The following is a 13,364-nucleotide window of genomic DNA, read 5'->3' as shown; positions in this document are numbered from 1 at the left end:
GTCACTATTCAAACGGTTTCTGAGCCACAGTGGCGCACAGGTTGAAACAGACAGGCTTCCCACTCCGAGATGTTTCTTTGTGTGATTAGAATTTGCCATTTAGCAGACGCTTTTAATCCAACGCGATTTACAATGACAGATTACAGGGACATTCCCCCTGGAGTAACTGAGGGCTAAGCGCCTTACTCAAGGGCACACTAGTGGTGGTGTTTCAGGCAGGATTTGAACTCACAATCTTCCAATCACCAGTCCGAAACTCACTATCCACCACTACCACTAGACCACCACTCCTCCCCCCCCCCCCCCCACACACACACTAAACCCATTTATTGATGAAATAATAACATAATACACAATTTAATGTGTATGTGCACCTGTTTCCTGGTTACCTAGTATACGTTCTGTACACGAGACCCATGATTCCTAGCGACACTGCCATCTAGTCTAGACAATATGTGGAATATCCTTAAGCCCATACTTCAAATACACACATTCAATAAGTATACAACAATGCCCACAATGGCTCCTACGTCGTGGTGATTAGTTGTAATCTCTAGTCCATATCTGTTGGTTCTCACATGAAGGGACCCTCCAGGTTGGCCGCCACCTTGATGTTGACGTGGTCCACCATCTTGGGGTTGAGGCTGTCCAGCTCCACACCCCCAAACATGCTGCAAGACAGGAAGGATCAACGTTAACACTGGAACAGCCATGAGGGGTCATTTGGGGTCCTGTGAGTAAAAGAAAGATGTTATATGTTTGCACTCGATCACATTTCTGGACCCTCCTTTCATGACCTTTCCTAGATATGTGCGTTCTACCACCCAGTATCCTTAGATTTTCAAAATCAGGATAAGCTAGTATAAAGCTATTTTGCCCTTTTTCTGTGTAGGAAGCAGGCCAAAATTACAAGTGGCCAACTAGTGGTCGTTGTGTGTAAATAGCAGCTTGAGCATTGCTTGAGACCCCTCCCATGGCTGTTCTAGTGTTAACCCTAATCAAAGACTTATGATTGAATCAGAGACTAGGTTTAATCTGTGCCCAAGAAACCGCCTCATAGGGTGACATAGACAGACGTGTCGGTGTGTGTCGGTGTGTGTCGGTGTGTGTCAGTGTGTGTCAGTGTGTGTGTGTGTGTGTCAGTGAGTGTCAGTGTGTGTCAGTGTGTGTCAGTGTGTGCTAGACAGATTGTAAAGCTTGAATTATCGAGTGTCCTATGCTGGTGCAACTAATACTGTTTGTGTTCAAGAATTTTATTGTAAAATGTGAACGCAAATAAAGATATTAAATGTGTGTGTGTGTGTGTGTGTGTGTGTGTGTGTGTGTGTGTCAGTGTGTGTGTGTGTGTGTGTGTGTGTGTGTGTGGGTACCTTTTCCTGTTGAAGGCGTTTTCAATGGATCCGTTCAGGATCACAGTGATGTTCCCACACGCTGCTGCTGCGAACTGGATAACACACACAGAGGAGTCAACCACACACACACACACACACACACACACACACACACACACACACACACAGAGAGACACACACACACACACACACACACACACAGACAGAGAGACACACACACACACACAGACAGAGAGACGCACACACACACTCACACACACGCACACACACACACACACACACACACAGACAGACAGAGAGAGACACACACACACACACACACACACACACACACACAGACAGAGAGACACGCACACACACACACACACACACACACACACAGACAGAGAGACACACTCACACACACACACACACACATACACAGACAGAGAGACACACTCACACACACACACACACACACACACACACACACAATCAGAGAGACACACTCACACACACACATACACACAGACAGAGAGACACACACACACACATCTTACATTCTGCGAGGCCTGCCACCATAAGGAGTAGACGGGATGGTCCACACACCTGGACCACTCTGGGCAGGAGGCGAAGTCAAAGCCTCACAGACGGAAACACAGAAACACCTTTAGACTTTAGGCCAGATCAATAAGACACCAACAACAAACAACAAAGTCCTGAAAAGGTCTGTGACGTCCACACCGTCTCTGTATGTGAAGTGAAGTGAAACTTTATTTATATAGCGCCTTTCGTACATTAATGCAATTCAAAGCGCATGAATGTATGAATGAATGAGCACGCTTGTTTGACTAGAGACAGAAGGTGAACTTCTCTCGTGGACAAAGCGGAGAGGCGGCCACAAAGACCAGTGTTACACACGATAGTTCAGCTGTGGGACACTTGTTAGGCCTCCTGAGCACAACACACCACAACCCTGTGCATCTGTCCTGCTGTGAACCCTCTGTTCTCAGGGGACTGTAGGACGGACGGGCGGACAGACTTTTTACATAGCCGTGCCTTTTTAAAAGAGCCGACTCGGTTGTAAATTAGCTTGCCTCCTACACAGAAAAACTAGCAAAATAGCTTTATACTAGCTTATCCTGATGTGATTTTGAAAATGTAAGGATACTGGGTGGTAGAACGCACATATCTAGGAAAAGTCATGAAAGGAGGGTCCTGAAATTTGATCGAGTGCAAAGACAGAACATTTTCTTTTACTCACAGCGGTCAAATGACCCCAAACATGGCTGATTAAGTGTTAAGGCTCTCAGGAACTAACCCACACCCGACATGGAAACACCTAAGCAGCTCTATCTTGGGATGTATCTGTAAACAGGCCACCGCCAGCTCCATCGTCTCTCCCCCATAGCAGTGCCGTATCTGGTTTCCCTCCTTCAGCAGTAACCGTGGTTACATTACGTCACCGTACCTTTTTTCCCCCATGTTGTGTGTGGGTGTCAAAACAGAGATCGTGGCCCAGTGGCGGACTCAAGCTGTTTGAAGGGCAGGGGGGGGCGAAAAGGAAAAAAAGGGCACCTACTGCACAACATGGGACCCCATCAGTGCACATGGTCAAGTTTAGACCATTGGAAGGGCAGCCAATAGGGCACATCCTCTAATTTTGCCACTCAAAAGGGCACTTTAGTGCGACGTTTTTCAACTGTGGGGGGGGGCACATGGTCAAGTTTAGACCATTGGAGGGGCACCAATAGGGCACGCCCTCTCATTTTCGCCACTCAAAAGGGCATTTTTGCCACTCAAAAGGGCACTTAAGAGAGACGTTTTTCAACCGTGGGGGCGCCAGGAGGGGCGGTCGCCCCCCCCCCTGCCCCCCCCATTGAGTCCGCCAGTGTCGTGGCCCCTCCCCCACCTCTGTCCTCTTCCTGTCCGCACCAGACGAGGTCGTTGAACATGTAGCCCACCAGCGTGTCCTCCAGGGTCCAGAACCTTCCGGCCACGGCCGCGTAGCCGTGCATCAGACTCCGCGTCTTACTCCAGAACAGCAGCTGCTCACAAGGAGGGCAGAAACTTTAACACTAGAACAGCCGTGCCCTTTTTTACCTACTATAACAGGGTATCCGAGGTGTCTTGAAAAGTTAAAAGTTGATAAATCAATTTTGGGAAAGTCAAGACCCTTAATAAGTATTAAAAAGTCTTATCACAATTTTATGAGGTCTTGAATTTTGTAGGTATTTTTCTGAATTAGACTCTGTCCAAAGAGTTTGAGTCCTAAAAACCTTTAGTAAAAGTTGATTAGTTTTATTAAAAAACAAAGATGAACCGGAAATGGTGTTGTATGATAGTGGTCTAGTCTATTGCAAACTAAAACTGTTAAGTTTAAGGTGTCACTGATGTGAACGGTTACAGCTAGAAGTGGCGGTGAGGTCTGGAAAAAGATTGACACGGTCTTTAAAAAGTCTTAGAAAGGTATTAAAATTAACCTCAAGATTCCTGTATATACACTGTATAAGAGCCGCCTCTGCACTGCTAAGCTGCTATTTACACTAGTTGGCCACTTGTAAATTAGCCTGCCTCCTCCTACACAGAAAAACTAGCAAAACAGCTTTATATTAGCTTATCCTGATGTGATTTAGAAAATGTAAGGACACTGGGTGGTAGAACGCACATATCTAGGAAAAGTCATGAAAGGAGGGTCCTGAAATGTGATCGAGTGCAAAGATATAACACTTTTCTTTACTCACAGCAGAACAACGACTTTAAAGCAAAGACTCTCCAGAAATCTTTCCTTACTTGAGTAGATAAAGACACTCACAAACCAGTCAGCACTGAGATGTGACATGTTCTATGTTTCTGTGTCATGTCAGCTTGTTTGTTGTTGTCTACGCTGAACGCTATATGTCTGTACTGTGTTTCTGTGTGTTACTGTGTTGTCTATATGTCTGTACTGTGTTTCTGTGTGTTACTGTGTTGTCTATGTGTCTGTACTGTGTTTCTGTGTGTTACTGTGTTTCTATATGTCTAACTGGCCAGGGATTATGGATGAAAATGTGCCTTCTGGCTAAATCTGGCGTATTTCCATTTTTTAAATGTTCATTAATATGCATTGTCTCTTTACAAATAAAATAAACATAAACTCTAAAATCCAATGCACACGGCCCCGATTTTGTCGCACCGCCGAATTCGATTCCATTGTTTTGAATGAGACAATGCACACGGCGTGCGATGCGATATTGTCGCACGACAACATTCGATTCTCCATTCACACCAATTGAAATAATTCAAAGAATTGAGAATCGAATGTTGTCGTGCGACAAAATCACGCATAGTCATGATGACATCATCATAACATCACAGGGGGGGGTTCTACTGGAATCAAGATGAGTGCTTCCATGGTGACATTTACCTTACCACACGGTAAAGCTTGCTGCGTGGCGCGAAACATTCGCTGGTAGTCCTTCACCTTCACATCGCAGGGAGACCGCCTCTCCACAGCCTCCTCAAACTCTGCCCAGATGTCTTCACAGTTGTAACTTACACAAACATACAAGAAGCACTCGTTCATGAGACAGAAATGTGACCAAACAGAAAACATTAACAGCCTTTAAAAATAGGCTACATAATGCCCAAAAAGACCAATCACAATGTCTTTACCTGGAGCTAGGGCCAGGGCTCTCAAGTCTCACGCATTGGGCGTGAGACACACGCATTTCAACCCGTTCACACGCTCACACGCCACACCTTGTCTCACGCCCAATGCGTGAGACTTGAGAGCCCTGTAGGGCTATAGCATGGACCAATCACAATGTCTTTACCTGGAGCTAGGGCTATAGCATGGACCAATCACAATGTCTTTACCTGGAGCTCGGGCTAACCAGTGTTATGTAGCTGTAGCATCGACCAATCACAATGTCTTTCAGATTGGGGGTCGTGCCCTTCTCTGCGTGGAAGTCATCAGTGCATAACAGGATAATGATGAACCCTGGGAACATAGAGAAAGAAAGACCGTTTGAAGGAAGAATAAAATAATGAGAGTAAAAAAAAAAGTTAAAGAAAGTAAGAAAGGTTTTCCACATCAAAGGCTGTACGTCAATGTTTGAACACAACAAACGCAAACAAACACTCACAAACCACAAAAGACCAAACCACTATACCACCAGCACAATGCTTCTCATCAGATTCCATACGAGTGTTTGTTCATGCAGGGTATGCTACGCACTGTTTAAATACTCACATATGACCATGTCGCATATCACGGTCAGGTTTGTCTTTTGAGAGGTCATGGTGTTGATCAGACAAATCTCCAGCTGCACCCTGGGAGCCTTCCTCACTGTCGCCCCATGAAGTTCATGTCACTGTGAACAGAGAGAGAGAGAGGTTATACAGAATACGTCACTGTGAACAGAGAGAGAGAGGTTATACAGAATAAGTCACTGTGAACACAGAGAGAGAGAGATACAGAATACATCACTGTGAACAGAGAGAGAGATACAGAATACGTCACTGTGAACAGAGAGAGAGAGATACAGAATAAGTCACTGTGAACAGAGAGAGAGAGGTTATACAGAATAAGTCACTGTGAACAGAGAGAGAGAGAGGTTATACAGAATAAGTCACTGTGAACAGAGAGAGAGAGAGGTTATACAGAATACGTCACTGTGAACAGAGAGAGAGAGAGAAAGGTTCTACAGAATAAGTCAGTGTGAACAGAGAGAGAGGTTCTACAGAATAAGTCACTGTGAACAGAGAGAGAGAGAGGTTATACAGAATAAGTCACTGTGAACAGAGAGAGAGAGAGGTTCTACAGAATAAGCCACTGTGAACAGAGAGAGAGAGAGGTGTATACAGAATACGTCACTGTGAACAGAGAGAGAGAGGTTATACAGAATACGTCACTGTGAACAGAGAGAGAGAGAGAGGTTCTACAGAATAAGTCACTCTGAACAGAGAGAGAGAGAGGTTATACAAAATAAGTCACTGTGAACACAGAGAGAGAGAGGTTCTACAGAATAAGTCACTCTGAACAGAGAGAGAGGTTATACAGAATAAGTCACTGTGAACAGAGAGAGAGGTTATACAGAATACAGAGAGAGGGGTCATTCTGAAGAAATGCTGCAAATTTGGGGGTATGAAAAACATCTGAAAGAATCTTCCAACATATTTTAATCAACAATGTGTCAGGTATCTTTACTAACAGAACACATTTCCAGACATTTATTTGTTATTATATTTTCTACAATTCTTAAGAGAGTCTGTTAAATTGTCAAACCAAAACACAGAGAAAAACGAATACTTTTCCACTGTGTTAGAGGTGATTTTAAAAGATGTAATTAGGATTACAACATCTCGATACATGATCAGCATAACATGATCAAAACAACGAAGCCCTACTTGTTTATTGACTTGGGCCAAATCAGAACACCTTTCATTTAATTTAATATAATATAAACTGAACATTTAACTTTAAAAAAATCTTTTTCTATTCACCATTTCTGTAGAATGACTAATATATAACGAGTCACAGACTGTGTTTGTTTTTTAAGGGTTGACTTAGATCTAATAAACAGAATGCAGCCACCTCCCATCTCCTTTCTCTGGAGGATGTGAAGTGTCTTTCAGTTGTGTATGGATGCAAGAAGTATTACACACTTCAAACAACCGTGACACTAAACAATACCTTTTAAGATTACAGTAGCTCGTTTTGAGAATATCATATACTACGGTTGCATACTTTCAAAACTTGCAGTGAAATAATGCACAAACCCTCAGAGAAACACAGTAACCAGTAGCCGTGTCCTCCAGATTGTAGAAACAGTCATGTGGTTGTTATTGAGTTCATAAAGAAAAGCTTACCACTCCATACTACATGGCTTGGGAGGAGGATGATGATGATTGTTCGAGACAAAATAAGAGTTTTTGCTCCACAAGATCTGGTCTGAAGTAGGAGGTGTGTGTGTGCCTGGTCAGAGCTGCTGTGTCCTGGTCAGAGCTGCTGTGTCCTGGTGTGTCCTGGTTTGTCCTGGTGTGTGTCCTGGTGTGTCCTGGTGTGTGTGTCCTGGTCAGAGCTGCTGTGTCCTGGTGTGTCCTGGTGTGTCCTGGTGTGTCCTGGTGTGTGTGTCCTGGTCAGAGCTGCTGTGTCCTGGTGTGTGTGTGTCCTGGTGTGTCCTGGTGTGTCCTGGTGTGTCCTGGTGTGTGTGTGTCCTGGTCAGAGCTGCTGTGTCCTGGTGTGTCCTGGTGTGTGTGCCTGGTCAGAGCTGCTGTGTCCTGGTGTGTGTGTGTGTCCAGCGGACCTGTACCCTCCCTGGCCTGGCCATAAGACCGCTGGGCTGGTCTCCTCAGACAGACAGACAGACAGACAGACAGACAGACAGGGCTCTTCACCAGCCCCCTGGTGCTGCCGGGCTCAGGGAAGAAGCCCGTCTTTGTCTAGCCTCCCAGCAGACACACATGACTCTCGTTACCACGTTGTTAAAACCCGTCTCCTCACTCAAGACGGAATGTTCTACACCGGAGTTAAATATAAGCCTATAAGGACGAGAGAGGAGAGGATATTTATTAAGGATGTTTGTTGATGGGAGTTTTTAAATTACATTATATTTAGGCCTGGGGCCGCGGCGGCTGTGGCGCAGGAGGTAGAGCCTCCGTCTAATGATCGCAAGGTTGGCAGATCAGCGGTTCGAGCCCCCCGGCTGGCCACATGTGGACCACAAAGTGTCCTTTGGGGCAAGACACTGAACCCCAAATTGCTCCCAGTGAGCGGGGCCGGCCGGCGCCTTGCATGGTAGCTTGGGTGGCCATTGGTGTGTGAATGTGTGTGTGAATGGGTGAATGAGAGGCCATTGTAAAGAGCTTTGGATAAAGGCGCTATATACAGTAAGTGCAGTCCATTTACCAGGCCTATGCTGATAAAAGGCAGAACTATCGATCAGTTGTCTGGCTGCAGTGTTAGACAGTGGCCAGCGGGGGGGTGTCAATAGCCTCTTTGTAGGCCAGTGTGAGTCATCCTGTAGTTTCCCATTGATTAGTGATTAGTGTAGCTGTGTACAGTAGGGGTGATTAGTGTAGCTGTGTACAGTAGGGGTGATTAGTGTAGCTGTGTACAGTAGGGGTGATTAGTGTAGCTGTGTACAGCAGGGTTGAGTTGAATTAACAGGGGACAGTGCTTCAAGCTGTGCAGTGTGATCTTGGTGATCTACGTCACATGACAGACATCACCCTGCTTCGCAGCCAACGTCCTGTGATATATACTGGTGTCATGTGGGATTACATTACGTGACGTTAGAATTATAACAAGGTTCTATCAAAATTGAGTTTTTTACATAATCTGATCCATTAGGTGTTTATTAATGCCGGTGTGTTTTTTATTTTTTATTTTTTTTAAATGTTGACATTTTTTAGTTAGTAATTCATAAAATACAAAGGTTCCATCTCACAGAACATAATGGGATGTAAAAACGTTGACGCTCAATATCTCTGAACTGCCCTAAACAGAGATAGAACCTTATCATTCTAAGCTCACGATTAATTAGCGTTGATGAATTACACTACGGTAATAGAATATATATATAAGAATATAATATACAGTATAAAGACACTAATCAGTGTATTCAAGACAAATGCAGGAAGCTCACAGGTAGTGGATCAAATAAGTACAATAATTTCAGAGGGAGTTTCCTTCTCTTCTCGCTGTGTTTTTGACCGATAATTAATTATGAAACTGTATAGCTTCAAAACATTGTTTCATCGTTTTGAAACAGATCAGGGAATGTACTTTATTTTTTTAATGAAAATAAATGACACACTCTCAAGCCAAAATATTGGAATGCAATGGATTAATTATCTGCAAACTACTAACTAGGTAGTAGCGTACACACACACACACACACACACACACACACACACACACACACACGCACGCACGCACGCACGCACGCACACACACACACACACACACACACACACACACACACACACACACACACACACACACACACACACACACACACACACACACACACACACACACACACACACACACACACACACACACACACACACACACACACACACACTCCTATGAGGCAGTAGCAGCAGCAGTTTGCAGATGTTAGAGCAGCTATGATGTGACAGCGCCCTCTAGTGGAAGATGTCGATGATACGCTTCAGTCTCTCTTCTGTGTGATCTGTGTGAGTGAATGAATGAATGAATGAATGGTCTTTATTGTCATTGATATAGTACAGGTACCAAACAACGAAATTTGGGAGGGGGGGCTCCCCTGGTGCTAGGAAAAAAAAACTAAAAACAAGAAGGGAAAAGAGCTGGTTTACATAAATAAAGGCTATGTACACTATCCACTATACTATACTATACAAATAAAACACTGTGCTGTACTCTATGCTATGCTATACCTATTCTAACATTTCCTAGAGTGCAGCCTCACCTTCAGTAAGGTCTTATGAGACAGGATGGTCCTCTCTGAGGATCCTCAGCATGTAAGGCCTCTTTAATGCCCTGTAGCAGAAGAGTGTTGAAAGGGTACTGTATGTGAAAGTAGGATATCAATGACAATATTCATGTAGAAGTTGTTATAACATTATGTGCAACACCACCACACAACTTCTCAATGACCCAGGTCTCAGTTCCAGTGATGACATAAACCCATTTTATGTCCGACCATTGTTGCTATCATGTTCAAGAACACAACAAGCAGGAGATACTGGTGGCCTTCTACCATGGAGAGCATCCGCAGTGGAGAGCATCCTCACCTACGGCATCTGCAACTGGTTCCACAGCTGCACAACAGTGGAGAGAAACGCGCTACAGAGAGTCGTGAGAACAGCACAGAAGATCACCGGCGCCCCCCTCCCCTCTCTGGAGGAGCTGTACAACACACGCTGTCTCAGGAGGGCCTCCAAGATCTCCAGGGACCCGACCCACCCTGGGCACGTACACTTTGTCAGGCTGCCCTCGAACAGGAGGTACAGGACCCCGGCCGCTAAGACAAACAGACTGAAGGACTGCTTCTACCACAGGGCCGTCCAGGCCCTGAACACAGAAAAGGCCTAAGTTCTGGGCCCAGGACAGTCCGGACGGATTGTATGGCAGCTAGTGCTGAGGCACAAACATGTACATTTTCAAGCCTGCAAACTGTGACACTTTAAAATAACGTGAAAAAATACTTTTGTGCAATATGACAACCCTAGTTGACTATCTGTGCAGTATAGTACAGTGGATTGTGTACATAGCCTTTATTGATGTAAACCAGCTCCTTACCTTCTTGTGATTTTATGCTTTTATGCTTTTTCTAAAATGTGTTTTTTTTTCCCTTTCATAACACCAGGGGAGCCACCCCTCCTAAATTTCGTTGTTTGGTACCTGTACTGTAGCAATGACAAATAAAGTCCATTCCATTCTATTCCATTCCATGTTCATGTATATGACTGTACTGTGTGTATTATATGTATATACCCATCACAGGTGTCATCAGCCCCCCTCCTCCAAAATAAGTGTGTAAAACAGGCTTAATGTGTTTTCTTTGTGTATAAAAACAAACAAACAAACAAACAAATAAAAGACCACATAGGTTTGCTGGTTATTAAAATAGATTTATTCTGGAACATTCTGAGGCGGTCGCTCAACAAAGGGAGCTAACAGAAAAGCACTGTAACAATCACACAGTGGAAGCGGCTCCAAACAGGGTTCCGACAACCACCACCACCACGCCCACTCCATAGCCACAGATAAGCTTAAATTAATCTTTAATAATTAAATAAATCTCACTAAATGAAAGGGTAGGAAGTAGTGATGTGCCTGAATCCAAATCCGTTATTCAGGACAGCACAAATAATGAGATGGAAGCAGATATTTCTTCTACCCGAAGATGCTTGTTATTATTCCCGAAAAAAAAGCCATGATTGACATGTCTGTGCATCTATCCAAAATACTGATGATTTTGTTGGTTGAACAGATACAGATAATAATAATAACTTTTATTTGTATAGCACCTTTCCTGCAAATGTTGCAGCTCAAAGTGCTTTAATCATAATATAATCCTAATTTAATTATTTAGTCATTGAAAGGCGATATTAAAAAGATGGGTTTTTTAGTCTTGACTTGAACATAATGTGCTGAGGTTGCATCCCTAATGTAAACTGGCAGTGCATTCCACAATCTGGGTGCATGAAATGAGAATGCAGCCTCACCAAATCTCTTCTTTTGTACATGTGTATCATCTATCCATGAGTAATCGCAAGAAGTCTGATTTTTGGAGAGTGTGTGTGTGTGTGTGTGTGTGTGTGTGTGTGTGTGTGTGCTATAGAGAAAACAAGAGAAACAATAATAAAAGCTAAAAGATGAGGACAGGGGAGAGAGCAAGGTAGACGGCTAATGATCCTCGACACTAACGGCTGGTCAAACCCAGAGCCAGACAACCTCTAAACTAAACCTCTGGTCGTTCGTCTCTCGTGGCCAGGACTTCTTGCAGCTTCTCACGGACACTGGGGGAGCCCTTCCTCTGCTTCACCATCGACTCAATCTCCGTGTAATAACCATCCATCATGGGCTGGAGAAGGACACAAAGACAGGCCAGTTAGTACTGGTGGGTGTGTGTCTGTGTACTGTGTGTCTGTGTGTCTGTGTACTGTGTGTGTGTGTGTGTGTACTGTGTGTGTGTGTGTGTGTGTGTCTGTGTGTCTGTGTACTGTGTGTGTCTGTGTACTGTGTGTCTGTGTGTCTGTGTACTGTGTGTGTCTGTGTGTCTGTGTGTCTGTGTGTCTGTGTGTGTGTGTCTGTGTACTGTGTGTGTCTGTGTACTGTGTGTGTGTGTACTGTATGTGCTCATTAACTAAAATATATTGAGTCATCTCACTATTATACAGTACCAGTCAATAGAAGGGGAAAGTGTGTCCAAACCTTTGGCTGGTACTGGAAATATGTTGGTCAACCGTTTATCTGATTCTGTCACTTATCTATGGACAGACAGCCAGCCAGCCAGCCAGCCAGAAAGACAGCCAGACAGACAGCTAGACAGGAAGACAGCCAGACAGGAAGACAAGACAGACAGGAAGACACACAGACAGCCAGCCAGCCAGACAGACAGAAGCCAGACAGACAGACAGACAGACAGACAGACAGAAGCCAGCCAGACAGAAGCCAGCCAGCCAGCCAAACAGCCAGCCAGCCAGACAGACAGGAAGACAAGACAGACAGACACACAGACAGACAGACAGGAAGACAAGACAGACAGACAGCCAGCCAGACAGACAGACAGGAGCCAGCCAGCCAGCCAGCCAGCCAGACAGACAGACAGACAGCCAGACAGACAGACACAGGAAGCCACACAGACAATGTGCTGCGTAGTTAGTCGTGCCTTGGTTTTCTCGTGGTCCAGGTCCTTGCCGATGGTGGTGAGCGTTATGCAGAGGCACTCCAGCGATATTGCGTCTCCGTTCTCCAGCAGCGTCCCGATGCGGTGGAGCATCAGCTCCTCCGTCAGCATCTTCACCTTGACCAGCTCAGACATGAACCTGCTGTTGCCTAGCACCTCCTCCCTCGCCTCCTTCAGCTCCCCCCTCAGGCGACGGCGCTCCTCCTCCTTAGATCGGGGAGGGGAGAACTTAGTCAGTAAAATGTATTTCAATAGCACCTATCCCAGACCAGGGGTCACAAAGTGCTTTACATACATAAAGAACATAATACAAGAGCAAGTCATAGCAGGTTAAAATAGGCAAACAAGTGAAAATAAGAACAAGTAACAAACAACAAGTGTACGACAATATCAACAGGACACAGAGAGACAGGCTTTTGGGGTTAGCCAAAAGACTGTCTATACAGGACAAATCAAATCAAATGTTATTAGTATAGCGCATTTCTTACAAGATGTAACTCAATGCGCTTCACATAATAAACATTCTCAGTCAATCAGTCAATCAATCAATCAATACTGACAGAGCCGCAAGCAGGCAAAAGTACAAATCTGTACACTATGTAGCCAGGAAAATCCCCTTGCAGCCCTCTACACATAGAGCGACTAC

At 44.7% G+C, this 13,364-nt stretch overlaps 1 protein-coding gene across 1 annotated transcript in view; it reads right to left on the bottom strand.

Annotated features, from left to right (window-relative positions):
- LOC308173997 (ADP-ribosyl cyclase/cyclic ADP-ribose hydrolase 1-like) overlaps positions 1-5,575 on the bottom strand; it is a gene marked incomplete at both ends in the record, with an annotated part of 7,505 nt that extends 1,930 nt beyond the window's left edge. Inside the window, 7 exons of the mRNA XM_080549050.1 lie at positions 579-671; positions 1,371-1,444; positions 1,892-1,974; positions 3,244-3,379; positions 4,738-4,864; positions 5,190-5,313; positions 5,566-5,575. Coding sequence (XP_080405176.1) covers positions 579-671; positions 1,371-1,444; positions 1,892-1,974; positions 3,244-3,379; positions 4,738-4,864; positions 5,190-5,313; positions 5,566-5,575 — 647 coding nt within the window. The remainder of the gene's footprint in view (positions 1-578; positions 672-1,370; positions 1,445-1,891; positions 1,975-3,243; positions 3,380-4,737; positions 4,865-5,189; positions 5,314-5,565) is intronic.
- Positions 5,576-13,364: the final 7,789 nt, after the last annotated feature.

The sequence above is a fragment of the Nansenia antarctica genome, assembly GCF_963989245.1.
Source record: "Nansenia antarctica genome assembly, chromosome: 19".
Lineage (NCBI taxonomy): Eukaryota > Metazoa > Chordata > Actinopteri > Argentiniformes > Microstomatidae > Nansenia > Nansenia antarctica.
This window is presented reverse-complemented; position numbering and strand designations above follow the sequence as displayed.